Source organism: Epinephelus lanceolatus, chromosome 8 (assembly GCF_041903045.1).
Source record: "Epinephelus lanceolatus isolate andai-2023 chromosome 8, ASM4190304v1, whole genome shotgun sequence".
NCBI lineage: Eukaryota > Metazoa > Chordata > Actinopteri > Perciformes > Serranidae > Epinephelus > Epinephelus lanceolatus.
Window position 1 is genome coordinate 7,430,586 of NC_135741.1, and position 17,793 is coordinate 7,448,378.

At 38.9% G+C, this 17,793-nt stretch overlaps 1 protein-coding gene across 1 annotated transcript in view; it reads right to left on the minus strand.

Moving 5' to 3' along the window:
- The window catches only part of atp9a (ATPase phospholipid transporting 9A), a 58,286-nt gene that overhangs the window by 19,920 nt on the left and 20,573 nt on the right, over positions 1–17,793 (minus strand). Inside the window, exons 13-19 of the mRNA XM_033629272.2 lie at positions 16,486–16,598; positions 15,579–15,788; positions 8,278–8,439; positions 7,616–7,708; positions 7,403–7,486; positions 4,383–4,553; positions 1,725–1,823 (exon numbers count right to left, since the gene is read on the minus strand). Coding sequence (XP_033485163.1) covers positions 1,725–1,823; positions 4,383–4,553; positions 7,403–7,486; positions 7,616–7,708; positions 8,278–8,439; positions 15,579–15,788; positions 16,486–16,598 — 932 coding nt within the window. The remainder of the gene's footprint in view (positions 1–1,724; positions 1,824–4,382; positions 4,554–7,402; positions 7,487–7,615; positions 7,709–8,277; positions 8,440–15,578; positions 15,789–16,485; positions 16,599–17,793) is intronic.

Consider the following 17,793-nt stretch of genomic DNA (forward strand, 5'->3'; position numbering starts at 1 on the left):
GCCGGGTAGAGTCGAGCTCAGACTGGCCAGTTCACACTGTTGCAACTTTTCTGTCCAACATTCTAAAACAGTTGCGTCTCGTCACGAATCTTTGGTCTGAGCTGTGCTAAATAAGCATTGCCTTGCACCAGTTTCAGCCATGGTGCAAAATCTTGGTTAAATAGCCGATTTTCATTTTATTTGTTCTTCCTCGTGTCGTCGGTACTGAGTGAGAACTAGCTAGCAGACAGCAGATTCTCTGCTTTGAGCATCTGGGCCAGGAACAAACTGTGAGTATTGCTGGTTTTACTTTCCCAATCTGTGTGACGTTAATGAGAGAGGCATTTGGTAAATTATTTTTTTTTAAAAAAAGATGTTACCAATTTTTAGAATTAGATAGAATAGAATAGAATTTACGATGTAACATCAGAAAAAACAATTCATAAAATCCTACTTCCAATGTCATATTTAAGACATTTGAAAGATTGATTTTGGACATTTTAATACCAATTAAGGTCTCATTTTTATATTAATGAATTCAATGCCTTTTAAGATATTTTAAGGATTCACAGGAACACTGTAAAATCTTAGTAGCACTTTAAATCCCCCATTTATCATTTAAAAGAACTTTTTAAAATGGTTTGTAGCACACTATACTATAGTTATAAACACATATTAACGTTTTTCAATTTATCTGTAAACAACTATATCTCCTCCTGTATGTGAAGGCTAGTGTATAACAAATAATGAATGACAATGTAATAATATCCAGTTGTAATAATATAAATCTGTCTTCATAGGGGAAGTTATACTTGTTGAAAGACATTAATAAACACTTAGATCTCTGTACAACTGGATTACAGTGGGTTAGAGACCATTTTTTAAATGTTTATGTAGTGCTTACAAACGCTCACTAAAGATGGGCGAAGTAATAAAATCTCAATGGGAATGGGAAACTGGGGAAATATTCTGTATTATTAAATCAACTGAGGTTCCTAACAATTGTGTCAGGTTCAAATATAGACTTAAAAATTCTCCAAACGTGCAGCACTGACAGGGCATGGTGTTAATCTGTCAGCAAGAGTTATGCTCTGGTATGAATATCCTTCAGCCGCTGACTATTCATACGTCAATCCAGATCAGGCCATTGGTGGCCACCAGGAAACTAATCCAGATGTATGTGTTGCAGGCCCAGTCAGCACTCCCCCGTCCGCTGGGACTGAGGTTTTCAAGCCGTGCCAGCCATTGTTATTCTCTTCCAGTAACCACAGTTGTACGCAAGTTGTAACCTTCCTATATGGCAGGCGCTCCTTCTGCTCTGGCACGGTTCCAGAGGGGAAAGGCAGAAGGGGACTATCAAAGCGGCGAAAGAGCCCTAAACCTGCAAAACAAATTAGGAAGTGAGCCCTCTGCATGTTCCCTCTGGGAGTGGTTCAGCTGGTTTCTCCTCTCTGTTTGAGCGAAGGCCTGTTTGTTCTCATTGACAGCGGCTTGGATGCTTTCGCTGGTGGGAGGTGATTTATTCAGCTGTGGATGCTGGCTCGGGCTGCATGCGTAGTTGTGTGGGGCTCTGCGACCACTAGCTAATGGGCCTTGGTCGCACGGAGCATGGTTGCCCGTGGGTCGACGGAGTCAGGAAACTGTCAGTGCTGCACTGAACTGGGATGAACCCTGTGGTACTAAAATCAACTATTGCCCACTTCATGTGATTATGAGAGGAAGAGGGGTCGGTGTCCTGCACTTACAGGTCTGAAGATATGGATGTCCTGGTTGCGGGTGATCAGATGAGCGTTCTTCGCAGTGCATGTGGCTGTTTCAAGCTTGTCTCCTGTCAGCATCCAAACCTACATAGAAACCAGAGAATATCATGTAGCAACAACAACGTTTGGATTTGTAAAATGCACAGATGTTGGAAGAGAAAACTACATGACACAAAATGTTTCCATAATCTCTGATAATCTCTGCACTGTTCACACTACACAACTTTTTATCTTGCAATTGGAAGTGGTGGTTTTCACTCTACATGACTGACTGGTGACGAGGTTACACATCATATGAGCTTTCACCAGGGAGAATCCCCATTGAGACAAGCATGTCTGGTCTCCAAACAACATTTTGTGACGAAAACAAATGCAAGAAGTGACACGGGAGTAACGTAATACCGCGATTTTGTGTTGTTGTTGGCACACATGTTCATAAAAAAGACAGTTTCCACACATCTTTCCTATTATACAGCCTCTTTCCTCTAGGTACAACTACTTGAGTCTGTGGCATAACTTGCACTCTCATTGACAGTAGCATGCCAACACATCCAGATATTTAACGTGCTAGATATCTGGGATTCCTCCTAATGCATCGGTGAGCCTCTTGGCTCTATTCACACATTCCACTTCAGCAGCGATTTGCCAAGAATGAGCCAACACTGATTTGCCTCCTATGTTGGGCTTTTGTCGTGGAGCTTCCAAAACTGTCCAGGAGTGGAATATCCTAAAGTCCTACGGGGCTTTAAGTCATGTAGTGTAACCTAGGCATTAACAACAGCTGAATTCCAGGGATGAAATAACTCTAACCACTGACTTCAAGCAATCTGTAACTGCTCTGTCTGTGAGCTACAGTTTGTAAACTTGCAATCAAATATGATTTACTTTATTGTAAACAGAGGACAAACACCATTCATCACATAGACAGGTATCATTGTATTCAAATTCTGACTGATTGTTAATGGAGTTGTATTGGATGTCAATTATAGAAACTTATAGCCGTGGGTTTAAATGCTTATTCTTAACAGTAGTGGTTTGGGGTTTATTTTCTCAGGTTTTGGGGTTTATTATCACAGAGATTTTTGCCTCCATTCAGATTCAATGGAGATAAACAGAATTTAATTTCAGCTCATCACAGCACTGGAAAAAAGAAATATACTTTCTACAGAGAAAATACTCCCTATGAAAACTGTTGGCAGCTTTATCAGGTGTTATGTTGATACTTTTTCTGTGAGCTATTGCATTTTTAAAAATACATTTTTTAAATGCTGTGAGAAGCTGAAATTAAATTACATTCACCTCCACTGTGCTGAGGGTGGAGACAAAAATCTTGGACAAATATCTCAAAACCAGAGCAAATGTGTCAAATGGATAAAAAGTGTGGAAAAATGTGTGAATTGTGGACACTGGATATGAATCAGATCAAGGTACACGATAATCATTATTTAACCTCACCATAAGTAAAATGCTACTTTTTTTGCATTTATGGAAAATCTTGTTATGTTATGTAATGTCATGGTGAATGCTTGCTTCTTGAAAAATTTCAAATAAAATACAAAAATGTAAAAAGAAATCAAACAAAAAAAACTACCTGAGTACTACCTTTTATTTTGCTTGTTTGTTTGTTGGTTTTTATTTATTCATTTCTCTTTCTTTAAATATGTGAGGTATTGTAATGTTTACTTTGTTGTTTGTACGTGTGAAATATGTGAAAAAACTACTAAAAATATTGCTTGGAGAAAAAAACAAAAAAAACCCAAAAACTATATTCTCTGCCTGACATCACTGGAGCGAAGAAACAAAATGTGTTTGTTTTTTTTTTAATATTGTGTGCAGTGCTACATACATTGTGCATGGGGCGCCCGCACTACACACTAAGCTACTAGGTGCCCCATGCACAAAAGCAGTGTCCTTGCTGCAGCGGATGCAGGCTCAACTCCAGTCCATGGCCCTTTGCAGCATGTCCTCCCTTCGCTCTCCCCCTTCATGATTCAAACAGCACTGTCATTAAAGGCAAAACGCCCCAAAAAATAATCTTAAAAAAAAAAAATCACAATGTGGTGAAGTGCAGTATCCAGAGATGCCCCAGCCGACAAATCATATGTCAGACGTTAGGGAACATGCTTGTTGGTTACAGACCCTGGCAAAAATCACATAATCCTCATCTTTATATGCTTTTTTGAGTGAAAATAAAATGCAAAAACCCCATTCCCCTAAAATTGCAACTCATATCACAAACACAATATCTGTCAAAAATAACTGCCATATGATTTTTTTGGGGGGCATATCTTGCAGCCCTAATTTTGGGTGAACTGACCCTTTATATTATAAAGAGTAAAGTAGACTATCAGCCCAACTTTTACCACAGTGACTAATCAGCTTTCTGGCTCCTTTGCACAGAACCAAATGCTCCATAAAATACTTCATATCAACCCTCTGATGTGTGCCAACCGAAACCACTTAAAACATCCTTATAATTCATCCAAGTTCACTGTAGTCTTGGTTTTTAAACTTAAAGGACGCACATGGATGAAGCTTGTTCATGTAGGTAGATATGAAAAACATATGTACTTGTCTCGTCTCTATGTTTTGGTTTTTGAGTTTGTTGCTACTGTGAGCTATGAAGCCATCTGCCCCCCAGACCTTGATGCCTGCGTTGCGGAGGATCTCCAGGGTGGGCCTCACGTCAGTCTGGAGCTGATCCTCCACCCCAGTAAGACACAACAGCTCCATCTCCATCTCCAGACTCTCAATCACTGTGGCCACCTTCAGAGAGCGGTCATGAACGCTGAGCTTGGCCTGGACGTACCGTGCCTGGGGAGGAGAGGGATGGGAATATTTAGAGTGGGAGGGGATGAAATTAGAATAAATAAAGTAGAATCACTAAAAGACCAAAGCAGGAAATCAGCCAGGGGTGGAAGGAGAAAATATCAACATGACCACCAGCTGTGGAAGTCATGACAGAGAGTTTAAAAACTGCAGCAGGGATGCTTCACACAGTGTGCACAGACATGAGCAGAATTTTTGCAACCTACGCAGAAATTAAACCGTACACAGCACGGACACACACCATTTAACACGCACAGAAATTTTCCCACAAGATATCAAAGTTTCATCTAAATATAAACTTTCAGGTATTTCCTTGCAAGCTGCTTCCATGTTTTACAAAGCTGGAAATACAGAACAGCAGACATGATCAATTGGTTAACGCCCATCTTCAGCCTTCCAGCTCCAGGGCAATTTGTGAGTGAGATAAAGCAAAAACAATCTGAGTGTGACTCATACAGGAACACAAACTCTGTGTGTGACTCAGTTGGTGACTCACTGCTGCCCACCAGCTCTGCTCACACAATTATACACTTCAGTAATGGGCCTGGGGCTGGAGAGTGCAGGGGAGACAGCCCTGCCCTGCTCAAACAATGAATGGGGTGTGTGCGTGGGAGGGTGGGGTGTATGGACTGAAGGGCTGGGAGGTCAGAGGTCAGTCTAATTACTCAGCAACACACTTTGACATTTAGAAATACTGAATATGGCTGCACAAAATATCACTCTGCATTTGTGTGTATTTGTAATATGAGCATAACAAATGTCCAACAAACTGTTGATGCTTCTGCGGTTTATCAGATATGAAGGCTTCATTAGAAAAACTGTTGGTACAAGATGAATCTCAGATCCACGCCCTCATCGACCTGGATCTGATGCATCAATTCAATGATCCAATATCATCTATGCAAAGTAAAAACACCAATCCGCATCATTTTTTTAAAAGTATGCCTCTATTTTAAAATTCCCATGGCACGTCTGTATCACTGTCGCACAGTGCCAGGCAGATGATGGTAAGCGGCCAAGACAAAGACGATGAGGACATTTAGTCCCCTCTCAGAGATAAATCAGCAGCGTGGAAATATTTGGGGTTTTGCAGAAAAGACACGGCTCATGCCTTTTGCAAACACTGCCACTGAGAGACACAATACTCAGGAGACATGTCAACCTGGCCTCACTCTGCTAGCTTTTTTGCTCTCACTAAGGCAACGTTAGCTGCTCTGTTTCAACAATGTTGGGCTGAGAAAACATGCATACAGGCTGAAATTCAACCACTGCAGTGACTTAAATCAACGCTGAGAAAAATAAAAGTATTAAAAAAAAATGCATATAATTTCCTAGCTATGAGTAGAGGAAAAGTCCACTAGCTGCTAAGCTAATTCATACAGTTTAAAAGACCTTAAGCTAATAATGGTGACTAGCAAAAAACATATGTTTTGTTTATGAACCTTGGCAGTTACTATTGAGCCGAAGTTTTGTGAAATGTCCTTGTTGTTAAGCAGATTACTTTTAAATGTTGTCAGCTATTGAATACAAATTACAAGGCAACACAATGTATTAGATTCCAAAAATGTAACCTAATCTTAAAACTCCTGAACTACAAAATCAAACCTCGCACCTTATACTTAAAATGGACGCAGCTGGAAAAGTTTCACAAACAAAGTGTTTTTATCTCTTTTAACATCTCCAAACATTTTCAATGCAAATAAAATGCATTTTGAATATCCAGCATTTATAGTTGCTCAAATCAAATTACCCTCATCAATTACCACCACAGATTGGAACACTTCTGAGAAACCTTGTATGTCAGATGCACTTTTCATGAGTTAATAGGTCAATTTTTTACCACAGGGATCGGCAACCTTTACTATTAGAGCCGCAAAACATCTAAGAATAAAGGTAACAGCCTATTAAGTCTAAATTAGCCCATCTACATTATGAAAAGGTCTAAATGAGCATTCATTAATATGATTTACTACAAGGTGGCTATTCTGCAGTGGGCTATTTATAATTATTTAGAGCTTTGACTTTGCAGCATTGGTGGTAAAAGAAAATTAATCTGTCCTCACAGTATTAAATCCTCTATTTTCCACCAAAACGTTTCCCTTTTTCGGATTTGGAATCCATAGTTAGTCTTGCTAGGGAGACTCCAGGCAGCCACTGCTACTGAAGTTCGGCAAAATTTTGAGGAAAAGGCACCAGGTCGTAGACGTATGATGCACATTTTAGCTCATGAAACTAGAAGTAGAATCATTCTAGGCTTAAAGCAATGACAAATTAAAATCTGAATGTAACCGTTCACCCATTCATTTCCATATAATTTTGTGTCAGAGCCACAGGGAGCCACTGGAGAGGGTCTAAAGGGCCGCATGTGGCTCTGGGGCTGCAGGTTGCTCGCCCCTGGTTTATCATGAAAAATGAGTACGTTTCATAATTTTAAAACTGCCACAGTATAATGACATAATCAAAAATGTAGTCAAGTGATCCTTGATAATGTATCTATGATCTAATTACAGTTTTGTTCAAATGTTTATAACTTAATCCTGATTATGTAATCCTGATTACATGTAATCTGTTACTACCCAAACATGTTTCATGTGTGTTCATGGAGTCGACTAAAAGTAAATTTCACTGAACTTCACCAGTTAAAATTATTTACAATTATTTATGTGTTATTTTTTCTTTCTATGGCCGAAAGCAAAACAGAGACAGCAGCTTCTTCTGTAACGGATTGTTTTAAAAAGGCGTATGATATCGTCTCATATTAACTGCAGTACCCTGAATCGAACTGAATCAAAATCATATTGTGGCAGGTGTTAACCTCATGAGATGGTGCTTACCTCAAAATCTTGATACTGCTCCTCTGTCAGGGACTTCTTTGAGACCACAAGGACCCTCAGGCCTTCCCTCGCCATGTTCCCGCACTAGAAAACAGAGTCAGCAGCAACATCTGGATTCAGCAGGTTACAACGTCTGTGAGTTATTTACAACAGGAATAAAACCCCTGTTGTTATAATCGTCATCATGTCTTGTGAAGAAGAAAGAAGATCTACCTCCTCTTCCAGCCAGTCATTATACTGGACGATGCCTGCCATCACCACGTCAGCACCCTTCATGTAGAACGTGATCTCTCCTGTAGACTCATCCTAAAAACCATTAACCCCAGTTCACTCAGCAGGAGACATAAATAGGGCAGAGAATCTGATACAGCTTACATTAAATAGCAAAGTTTGTTTTACTCTTAAGGGACTTCCAGGCTGGACCCATGTGAGCCAAGGTGCACATGCACTATTTCATGATTTTGTGTTGCCTAGAAATGCAAAACTTATTTTGGTATTCACACGGGGGTTTCAAAAAGCGTTTGAAAATATTATCATGAGGAAGTTTAAAAATCCCAGGCTTCCTGAGCTCTGGCCTGGCCAAGAGAAATAAAGTTAGTCATCAGACTGAGTCAGAGGTTAGAAGGTGAGGTGTTTCACAGATAATATGCTTTAAAATGAATCTGTTTGTCTTTTGTTGTTCTTGTTGAAGTCGGTGTCAAGTCCAAATCGCCCTCCTAGCAACAAGCACTGATTTTCATTGTTAGTGAAAAAATATTTGAGCAACTAGAAAATCAGTTTAATCTCTTTGAGTAAGAAATCAAAATTAACAATAGCTCCTGCAATCTAACAGATATAATATTAATCACTAGAGGGAAGCTTATCTTGGCACTCACTCGCACTATGATGCCCATCCTCTTGCTCTCATAGGTGAAGGGGAAAATCTGCAGGATGGTGAAGTTCAGGATTTGGCCAGTAGGGGTCCGCAGCTGAATGGAGGACTGGTCTCTTCCCACAAGCGTCAGACCGACACTCTCAGTCCACTGCACCAGCGACACCTATCAACACCACATTGTAAAGGCTTGTTTTAAAGGCAGCTCTCAAACGTCTCCACACTAAACCTCTACAGAATTTTAAAGTCTTATTATTTGTTTGTAAATCTCTACACGGAGTTGACCCTAAATATATAACTGACATTTTTGAGCTATATAACCCTGTAAGACCTCTTAGATCACTGATAGGTGGACTGCAGTGATGCCCAGAGGAAAATCTAAACATCTTTTAGTCATTATGCAGCACAGCAGTGAGACCAACTGTCTGATGGTTTTAGTAATGCCCCAATCATTGCAGGGTTTTAAATAAAGACTGAAAACCACACTGATCTGGAGTGTATTTAACTACATATTTATCTAACTCAAGGCCTTATTATGATCATGTTAATAAATCTTTTTTTTTTTTTAAAATCAAGTTTTTATTATTTGCACAACTGCATCAGCAGCAAACATGAGGCAGCAGAAAATTAAAACAAAAAATTAAAACAAAAATATATAAATAATATATATATAAAATATTCATATACACATACATATTTTTTATATATTTATATATTCTTTTAATTTAAATTATACATATATAATTATATATATTTGTATATTTTTTATTTACATTAAACATATATATATAAAATTACATCTAATATTTTATTTATATATAATCTTAAAAAAAGAGAAGAAACAAAAAAGAAATCAATAACATCCACATACACACACAAAAACACACAAAAAACGACAAAGACAAAAGAAAAAAAAACAGCACAACCAACCCACTCTTTTCCACTCCACCCCTTATTTATTTTTGCTCACTATTTTACTCTTTTATATTTTTTATTTTGCTCTCTTGAATTATATATTTTTTTTTTCAAATTTTGTTGTTTTAACTTTGAATTGTTCTTCTGTATTGTGTTGTTTTAACTTCTTTGTACAGCATCTTGAACCTACCTGTGTATGAAATGTGGTTTATAGATAACACTGCCTTGCCGTAGAAGACGGTCATTAAAATATATAAATACATGTATTGTGAATATTGTAGGGTTACACCGACACCGTGTGCTGGGCCTATATCGATGTTTTGTTGTTGATGTTACTTATGTTGTTTTGTTGGTATTTTTTCATCTCTTTTGTGCCAAGAAAACAAATAATTCTTTATTATTAAAACATAACTGAACTGTTTTAAAGTCATGAGCACAATTTCTATCAAACACATTTAAAACAATATCCTAATTTCACATGAAAAACATGTTAAAGCCTTTTTTACTTTAAATATATATCACAGTTCTGTCTTTAATATCTATTTTATATTGCTGCAACAAATTTCTCCTTTTAACAACTGCATCTGTTCCAGTTTCTTGCCAAAAACTAAATTTCCCAGGGTTAAATTTAAAGCATAATAACATTAAAATGTACCTTTACCCAATACTAATTTTTACTGACTAGACATTGAACGCAACTGCATTATTTGGAAGACAAGAGGGTCGACAATAGTGAGTTTACTACATCCTTTTGTCCCTACAGTGTCCTGGGAAAGATCCCTGTTCGTCCCAAACATGCTTTCTATTGTCCCTGGGATGACAGGACACCTTTAGTTTCGAGCCCTGCTTTTTAGGCTGCGCAAGATTTATGTGACACATCAGAAAAAAAATCAAGTCAACAAGGCGGATCAGCCAATACCGATGTTCAGCTGATAAATCACTGCAAGAAAATTGTGAGAACAGGGCAGGAAAAATGTTATGTTTTTACCAAATAATAAAGCATAATAATTATTATCATCATAAACTGACCATTGCTTGGACTTTTCATTGCTCTCATCACCATTATGTCATTATGATGTTCCATTACTTGAATCACAAATAAAAAACAGTGACGACCACTTTGGACCGAGCAGCATGTCACCGAGCACAGTAACCATTTAGTCCTAATCAATAGCTCAAACATTTTCAGCACTCAAGACTATTGATTGATAAACTGGGGAAATGTCCCTTTCTGAACTGAAAATATAGTTTTTGCTCGATGCTCTCTGAAGGACGCAACAGGCGACATCCATTAATACAATGTTAACGTGAGTGAGTCTGCGTGGGTCGGATGAAAAGAGGGCAGATGACATTACCCAATAACTTCCAGACCAGAGGTCAGATCACATACCTAATACATCACTCATCTTCTGACAGGTCTAACGGCAGAGCGCCCAAATGGACACAGATGAGAGGAAAACGCCACGCTCCAACTCTAATTTTAAAACCACAGGTTCTGTGGTTGCTAAATCACTTATTTTGGAAAAACATGAGCACCCAGTCTGACAATGCCCGGCCAGGAGCTGTTTAACGTCACAAAAGCTCTGACTACCGTAATGTTTGTCATCCAGGTTGGGAAATATGAAGATTGTGCTTAGTCACAGTCTAGAAATATTCAGTGTGGAGGCATTTTTGGATCTGGTGTGCGCCACAACAGCACCACCTTGTAACAGCAACATCTGGCTTGGCTGCAGATTTCTAACTGGACTGAACAGTTGCTGCTGGCTTGACTCAGAGCCCCCGCACAGCCAACAAGTTTTTCATGAGCTGAAAAGGAAAGTGATTCAGCTATTAGGTCTCCTTGGTGAATTACACATAATATAAGTCACCTTTTTGATGATTATTACTTATGTATGAGTTGATTCTAATATGAATAAACAAGCAAAAATAAAACCTGTTTTCGTTGGTATGTACACAATCTTTAAAAAGTGTGCAGTTAAATGTCAGTTTTACTGCTTTGGTAAAAACCATGCATTCAACAGTCACTGACACTGTGTCCATGGTGCTCACAGCCAAAACCAGATCTATATTAGGACTTCCTGAAAGCTGTAGAAAGGCAAACTGAATCTTACTCCAGATTGTATCAAACTGGTAAAACACACCTTTCAGGGCAAAGCAACTCAAAAGAAAACAGTTTAAAATTTTCATCCAGCGTGACCCGAAACAAAAAAACAGCTCAATTTCCTCGCCACAACATAAACCATAGTGCTTTAATCGCACCAGATGTACTGGGCTCTATAAAAATATGCTATCAAAGAGGAAATTCGAAAGGGGATAAGTGCAATGGGCTGGGGAGCACATTAAGGAAATCCGTATTTACACCGCAGGAAATGGATCGAAGTCAAATTCCGCAGCCCTCTTCCTGATGTTCAAAGAATTCGTACTGATCAAGGACATAAATGTGGGATGCCATTTGGCTTGTGGATGTTCCCCTTCAAGGAAGAAAGCGGCGAAGACACTCGAGGTAACAGCCTTTACTGACAAAAATGACAAACCCTCCATCTTGAGATCGGAAGTCTGTTCTCCTGTCAGGCCTTCCCTGTTTGTCCTTGAGATGTTTAAGTAGATCAAGTGTACATTTCCCAACATGTCAGGTTGACGTATATCAACAAGTAGGCTTTTGCCCGTGTGTATTTTTGCGTGTGTTTACATGTATGATCTGACGGATATACTGCAGCTGTTTGTATAATAAATGTGGGAAACTTGTCTTCATGTATGTTTCCACCACAGAAATAGAACGGTATTTATGAAATTTATTTCTGTGGTTTCCACACAGACGTGAAGAAAAAAAAGGCAGAGCAATAAATTGTTCAGTTGGAAATGTTTCTTGTAAATAAATCCAGTGAGCTCACCCCACCTTGTTTTATCTATTTAATTCTATTTTCCTCCATATGTAAAGTTTTTTTATTCTACTTCCCTTCTTTTTTAAAATGTATATAATAATTCAAATTGTTTGAATTATTTCCTTTGTGATTTGTAAAGCACTTTGAGCTGCACTTCTTGTGTGAAATGTTCTACCACACAGTACATCAATAAAAATTTTTTTTTACCATTATCGTCACCTCCGCCAAGGAGGTTATGTTTCTAATAAATAAATCCAGTATGCTCACCACACATTTTATTTTCGTCCATTTGTAACATTTTTTAATTCTACTTCCCTTCTTTTTTAAAATGCATATAATATTTTAAATAGTTTCTTTTTTGTTTTGTAATGCACTTTGAGCTGCACTTCTTATGTGAAAGGTTCTACCACACATACACAGTATATAAATAAAGTGTTACTCTATTATTGTCACCTCCGCCAAGGAGTGTATGTTTTTGGTTTGGCAGGATAACAGAATAACTACTGGCCCAATTTTCATGAAACTTTGTGAAAGGTAGGGTTGCGGCGATATACCGGTTTTAAGGTACAGCGTGATATAAAAGTTGACAGTTATCATACCGTGTACATTTGCTTATCTAATATTATAATAAAAATGCAACTGCACAGAGAATCTCACTTTTATTTTAGTGGAGACTTTTTACACAAACTTCCTTTACAGGGGAACTAATGTTTTTTCAACCTGGGCCCTATTTTCCGATCTACTTTTGTCTAAATGAGTGATAGGATGTTCAATATTTGACATTTCTCCAGTACGAAGCTAGGGCTGACCTGCCTGCAGCCCGTGAGCGCACGCTATATTAAATAATAGGGCACTCAGACAGCGTCAAACAACGTCAAAATACGTCCACTAAAAGTGCATTTTTTTCATACAGATAGGCTCGGATTGTTAGTATAATTATCCGACAACATAACGGAGAGGTGAAATGAACGTCTGTGTTTATCTTTAGCTGGATTCGGACATGTTCCTCTGCCTGTTGCAATTTTAGTATATGTGCTACCGAAGTAACACTGCTCCCTCTCTCTCCTCGTCCGCTCTTCAATTTCAATGAGCTCTGCATCAGTGTACGTCCATGTATTCTGTGTTCAAATAAATACGGGCGGTCATCAAATTCAAATGGCTCATCCAGATCCAGTTGGTCAAAATTGGGTAAAAATTTGGACAAACAAACATTAATAGGGCCCAGGTTGAAAAAAAACATTAGTTCCCCTTGAACAAAATGGTTTAGTTTCAATTATAGCAACAAAATGTTTGTTCTACAAAAAATAACCTGTCTGTTTTCATTCATTTAAGGGTCATTCTGACTGATATTAATATATATTCTGTGATACCGTGAAATTGTGATATTTTCTGAGAGTTATCCTACCGTGAAAATCTCATACTGTCGCATCTCTAGTGGAAGGGTGTAGCGAGGGCCAAAGAACAATCAATTAAATGTAAGAGTTGATCCGAATTACAGGGCTGATACACAAATTATTTTTCACCTTTGTTATTTGGCTTTGGTGGAGAGCTGTGCTTAGCGTGCTACTAGTTATTATAATACTGTAATTAATACAGAGCATATGACGTGCAACAATTCAATGGAGAGTTTTTCCACAGTCACACACTTTTTGTTGTCAGATTAGATTAGATTTTTGGATTAGATGTTAGATAGTAAAATGTTAAATTCTCCTAAATACATTCTGCTTTGAATAATAATTTGTGTCTGGTTAGTGCAGTTTTTCCACACAAAAAAAGACCTTGCTCAAAACTGTTAAATGTCACCTGCTTGTCCCCCCTTCTTGGAGAAAAAAAAAAAAAAAAGAGAGAATTTATGAATATGCAAATATTTTTCATTTCAAAGGTTTAACTGCTGGAAACCAGATGTCAGTCCCCAGTGGCTCTGCGTTGAGGGCTTCAGGTTTTTACACTCATTTGTGTAAGTTACATACTGGACCACAACTGGCTTCCTACATAGTTGTGATGTCACAAATCACGTTCTTATGTATTCGAGTTAAACTCAGATTTAAAATAAGCAAATGAATGTGAAAACAACCTTCTAGTGTAAAACTTGTAAGCACATGCATTATTCTGCACGGTGAAGTTCAAACATCCAAGTGAAGGAACAAGAAGCTTAACATCATTTGGACCGGAGGAGGACTTTAACTTAAGTCACTTAAGTTCTTCATGATACATTTGCGGAAATAAAAATTAATAGTATTTTGTGCAAATTCAATCTAAGATCATGGCTCGAAAAAAAAAAATGTGCATGCTGGCTGAAATTCAACTGTGATGATCTGTTGGGAGATGTAAACCAATGGTGAGTAAGACATAAATAGGTTACCTATGAGTTGAGGCATACTCCACTCGCTGCTAGGCTCATTTATGCAAGGTAAAAGTGCTTAAGCTAATATTTGGTGACTAGCAAAAAACAACAGTTTTGTCGATACAACTCGACAGTTATTACTGAGTGGAATTTATACTTTTGTTAAAAGATGTTGTTAATCCATGTTTTATGGCTGCTGGGAGAAGTTTGCCTCCAGGGCAGATAACGTTAGCCCTAAAGTTTTAGGGAAGAGATCATAGAGATCAAGAACAGGAGTCTTCAAACAGACCAGCTACCAGTCCGAAAGCCCTGAAGACTAATTTATCCCATGTGCTGTTTTATGTGTGTCAGTGGAGTCAATTTAAAGCAAACTTTTCTGCACTTAACCAGTTAAAATTATTTACATTATTTAAATGTTGTTTTTATCTTTTATGGCCACAAGCAAGAAAAAGAAATAGTTGGTGTGTTCTTCTGTAACTGACTGTGTTATATGGACGTATAAGATCATCTCATATCAATCGCAGGCTTCTCACTTGAATCAAATCAAAATCGTATCATGGCAAACTTTGTGACATCTGCATTTATTGTTGCTCTTCATAATTGTATTTCCTCAGCAGCAGCAGTGTCAGAGAACTGATCAGTCCATCAATTTGTGGTCGGATCGATCATCAGTTTAGATCAGATCGATGGATTAGAGGCTAGTAAAAGCAAACTTTTAGACCCAGTCATGGACCAAGGGGTGCGCAGTTTCCATGGAAACGCAGCCAGTATAATGTAAAATAGGTTGGACAACAATGAAATGATGGACAACACTAAACTAAGAGGGCTGTTGTTCTATGAAAAGGAGCGTTCTCTTTCTACATGATCAAGTTTTACTGTCACCACGCCTGCTGTTCTGCTGCTCCGCTGCTCCGTCTGTACGCTGGAGCTCCAAATAACCGAATAGTATATTTCTTCCAACAGCGCTCCTAATAAACGGACCAGCTCCAAAAATAGAAACTCAGTATGTGGCGGCAACTGCTGCTATCGTGGTGGGCTGCCACAAATACATGAATGTGTGGGAAATCCCAGTACTACCTAATTTTCATATCAGCAAACGCCCTGAGGGTTTTGAAACCCCCCCAAAAAAACGTGTGTATGATTCTGTGTGTCTGGTTGTCGTACCTCATCGGGGCTGGAAGCCTGATAGACTCGGCATGTGTCTTCATAGTGCTGCTCAGCCTCGGCCTGGTCCGTCACGCCGTTGGCCTCGTATACGGGTGTCACGTTGTGCACCAGGGCGATGGCCTTCACAGCCTCATGGACTCTGCTGCTGATGGTCTTGCGGACCTTGGTGGCTGCCGGGGCCCTGGAGGCTGGAAGGTCATGGGTGGGCTGAAGATGATTACAGAGGGTACTGTGATCAAAAGAAGGGCATTCAGGAAGCTCAAAAGAGTTCTAACCTTTTATAATAGGAGCACTTTATTGTGGTCAAGGTTTTTCTCAGAGGCGGCAGCTATTGTCGCCAGCAGAACTAATAATGTGTAGGAACATGTGAACCCCTGAATACAACACACAAAGACACACATTCAAAAAGCTCATTTTAAAACAGAGATTACAAACTGGAGATGTTAGTCTGATAAAGTAACTGCGGTTTCAATGATTGCTGTGTTAGTGGCCCGTAAACATAACCAGATGTGTAAAGAGAATATGAGCAATTTGCCTTTGCATTGTGGCTGTGCTATTTATAGAAGGCTGTGCGTTCCAGGGGTTAATGGTGGCGTCATTTAAGAAGTCCGGTCAGTGCTTTGCTTGTGGGCTAATCCTGTTTCCTGCTTCACTAACCTCTGGTGTCAGGGGGGACAAAGAGTGTCATCTGAGGTCAGGAAGCATTCAACCAAACAATAATCACAAACTAATATGGTTCTTAAAATAATGCTCACGTCTGTTTGTTTTACCCTTCCCCTGGAATTTCAATCTTTTATTTTGTGTTTATTTTCTAAATGTGAATAAACTTCAGTCATTTCTTCTCTTTGACAGACTCAGGGCACTGCATAGACTCATGCATGTGTTTTTTTTTGGTTTGTTTTACCTGTGTGTAGGCGCTGAACACATGGCTCTGCACTTCATCCATCGAGTCCATCCCATACGCCACAGTTCCAAGATGGAGGCGCCTGAACACCATTTCATTCTGAGTCAGAGTCCCTGGTGAAGATTACATTACAGGCATTCAATTAAATTCCTTCAAAATAACTACACACATAAGTTTGTTTCGAGATTAATTTCAGCATCCTTTGCTGCATGTGTTATGTTTACATTATAATTGATGCACAAAATATAAAATGGTGCTTTAGATCAGTGGTTAAAGGTCCACACAGTTTAATATATTCAATGTCATACTTGTGTTTGAACGTGTCGTCGGGCTACTTTGCTGTCTCAGCCAAGTGACTGGCTGTTAGTTGCTCACTCTACAGCAGGAAACAGCACTTGAAAATAAAAGTTAGGTGCTGAAATTTCACTGTAATTCAAAATAAAGTGTGTTTTTTACTAACTTGACACTAAACACTAAACTTGGCACTTTTGGACTGCAACCCTGCGTGACACACAATGCATATCATTTTATACTTTTACATACTTCTTATTTTCTATTTTCTAATAATTCTCTGTGAACATATAAAAATCAGAGTAACTGTAACATATCCCAGTTACCCCCCGGGGCTAAATAATGCATTTGTGATTCTGATTCACAGTTTGGATTTACAAACAATAACCAGTTACCAAAAACAACGTGTCACATAAAGTGATCAAGGAAAAAGTTGTAAGGAAGCCAGAGGCCCTTCCTTCAACACTACACATATCCTCCGTATCCTCACACTCACTTTAAAAGCATTTTCCGCCAGTATATCAAAAAGACCTCAGGGGCCTCGCACGTACATTAGCCTGACCTGCGGACCCCACAAGCCTTATCACGCTCTGGATGGGGAAATGGCTGATCAGTTTATTGGGCATGAGGGCTATAAATCTGACGTGTAACACCTTGCGCCTGAGGAAGTGCGCTGGTGGAGGCGCTGTGCTTTAAGGTGTGTATGGATGAGAGACTTAGGGCTTTTTTTTTTATGATTTAAGGGTCCAATAAGTAGCAAGTCTCAGGGAGCTGAAACCCCACCAAAGAGCGAACCCCCGCCGCAGGGAAGGAAATGACTTAACTCTGTCCTACTGGATACTTCCTTGGCAAATCCTCAGCACTATAACTCTTCATTTTAGTACTCCACAAGCTGGCTTTGGTGATCCTGTTGGCCACAAAACCAAGGATATTTCATAGGAATGCACAAATCTTCTTATCCTAACATCGGCAAAATAGAAGAACACTCACTAATGGCAGAGGCCGATGCTTTTCTGT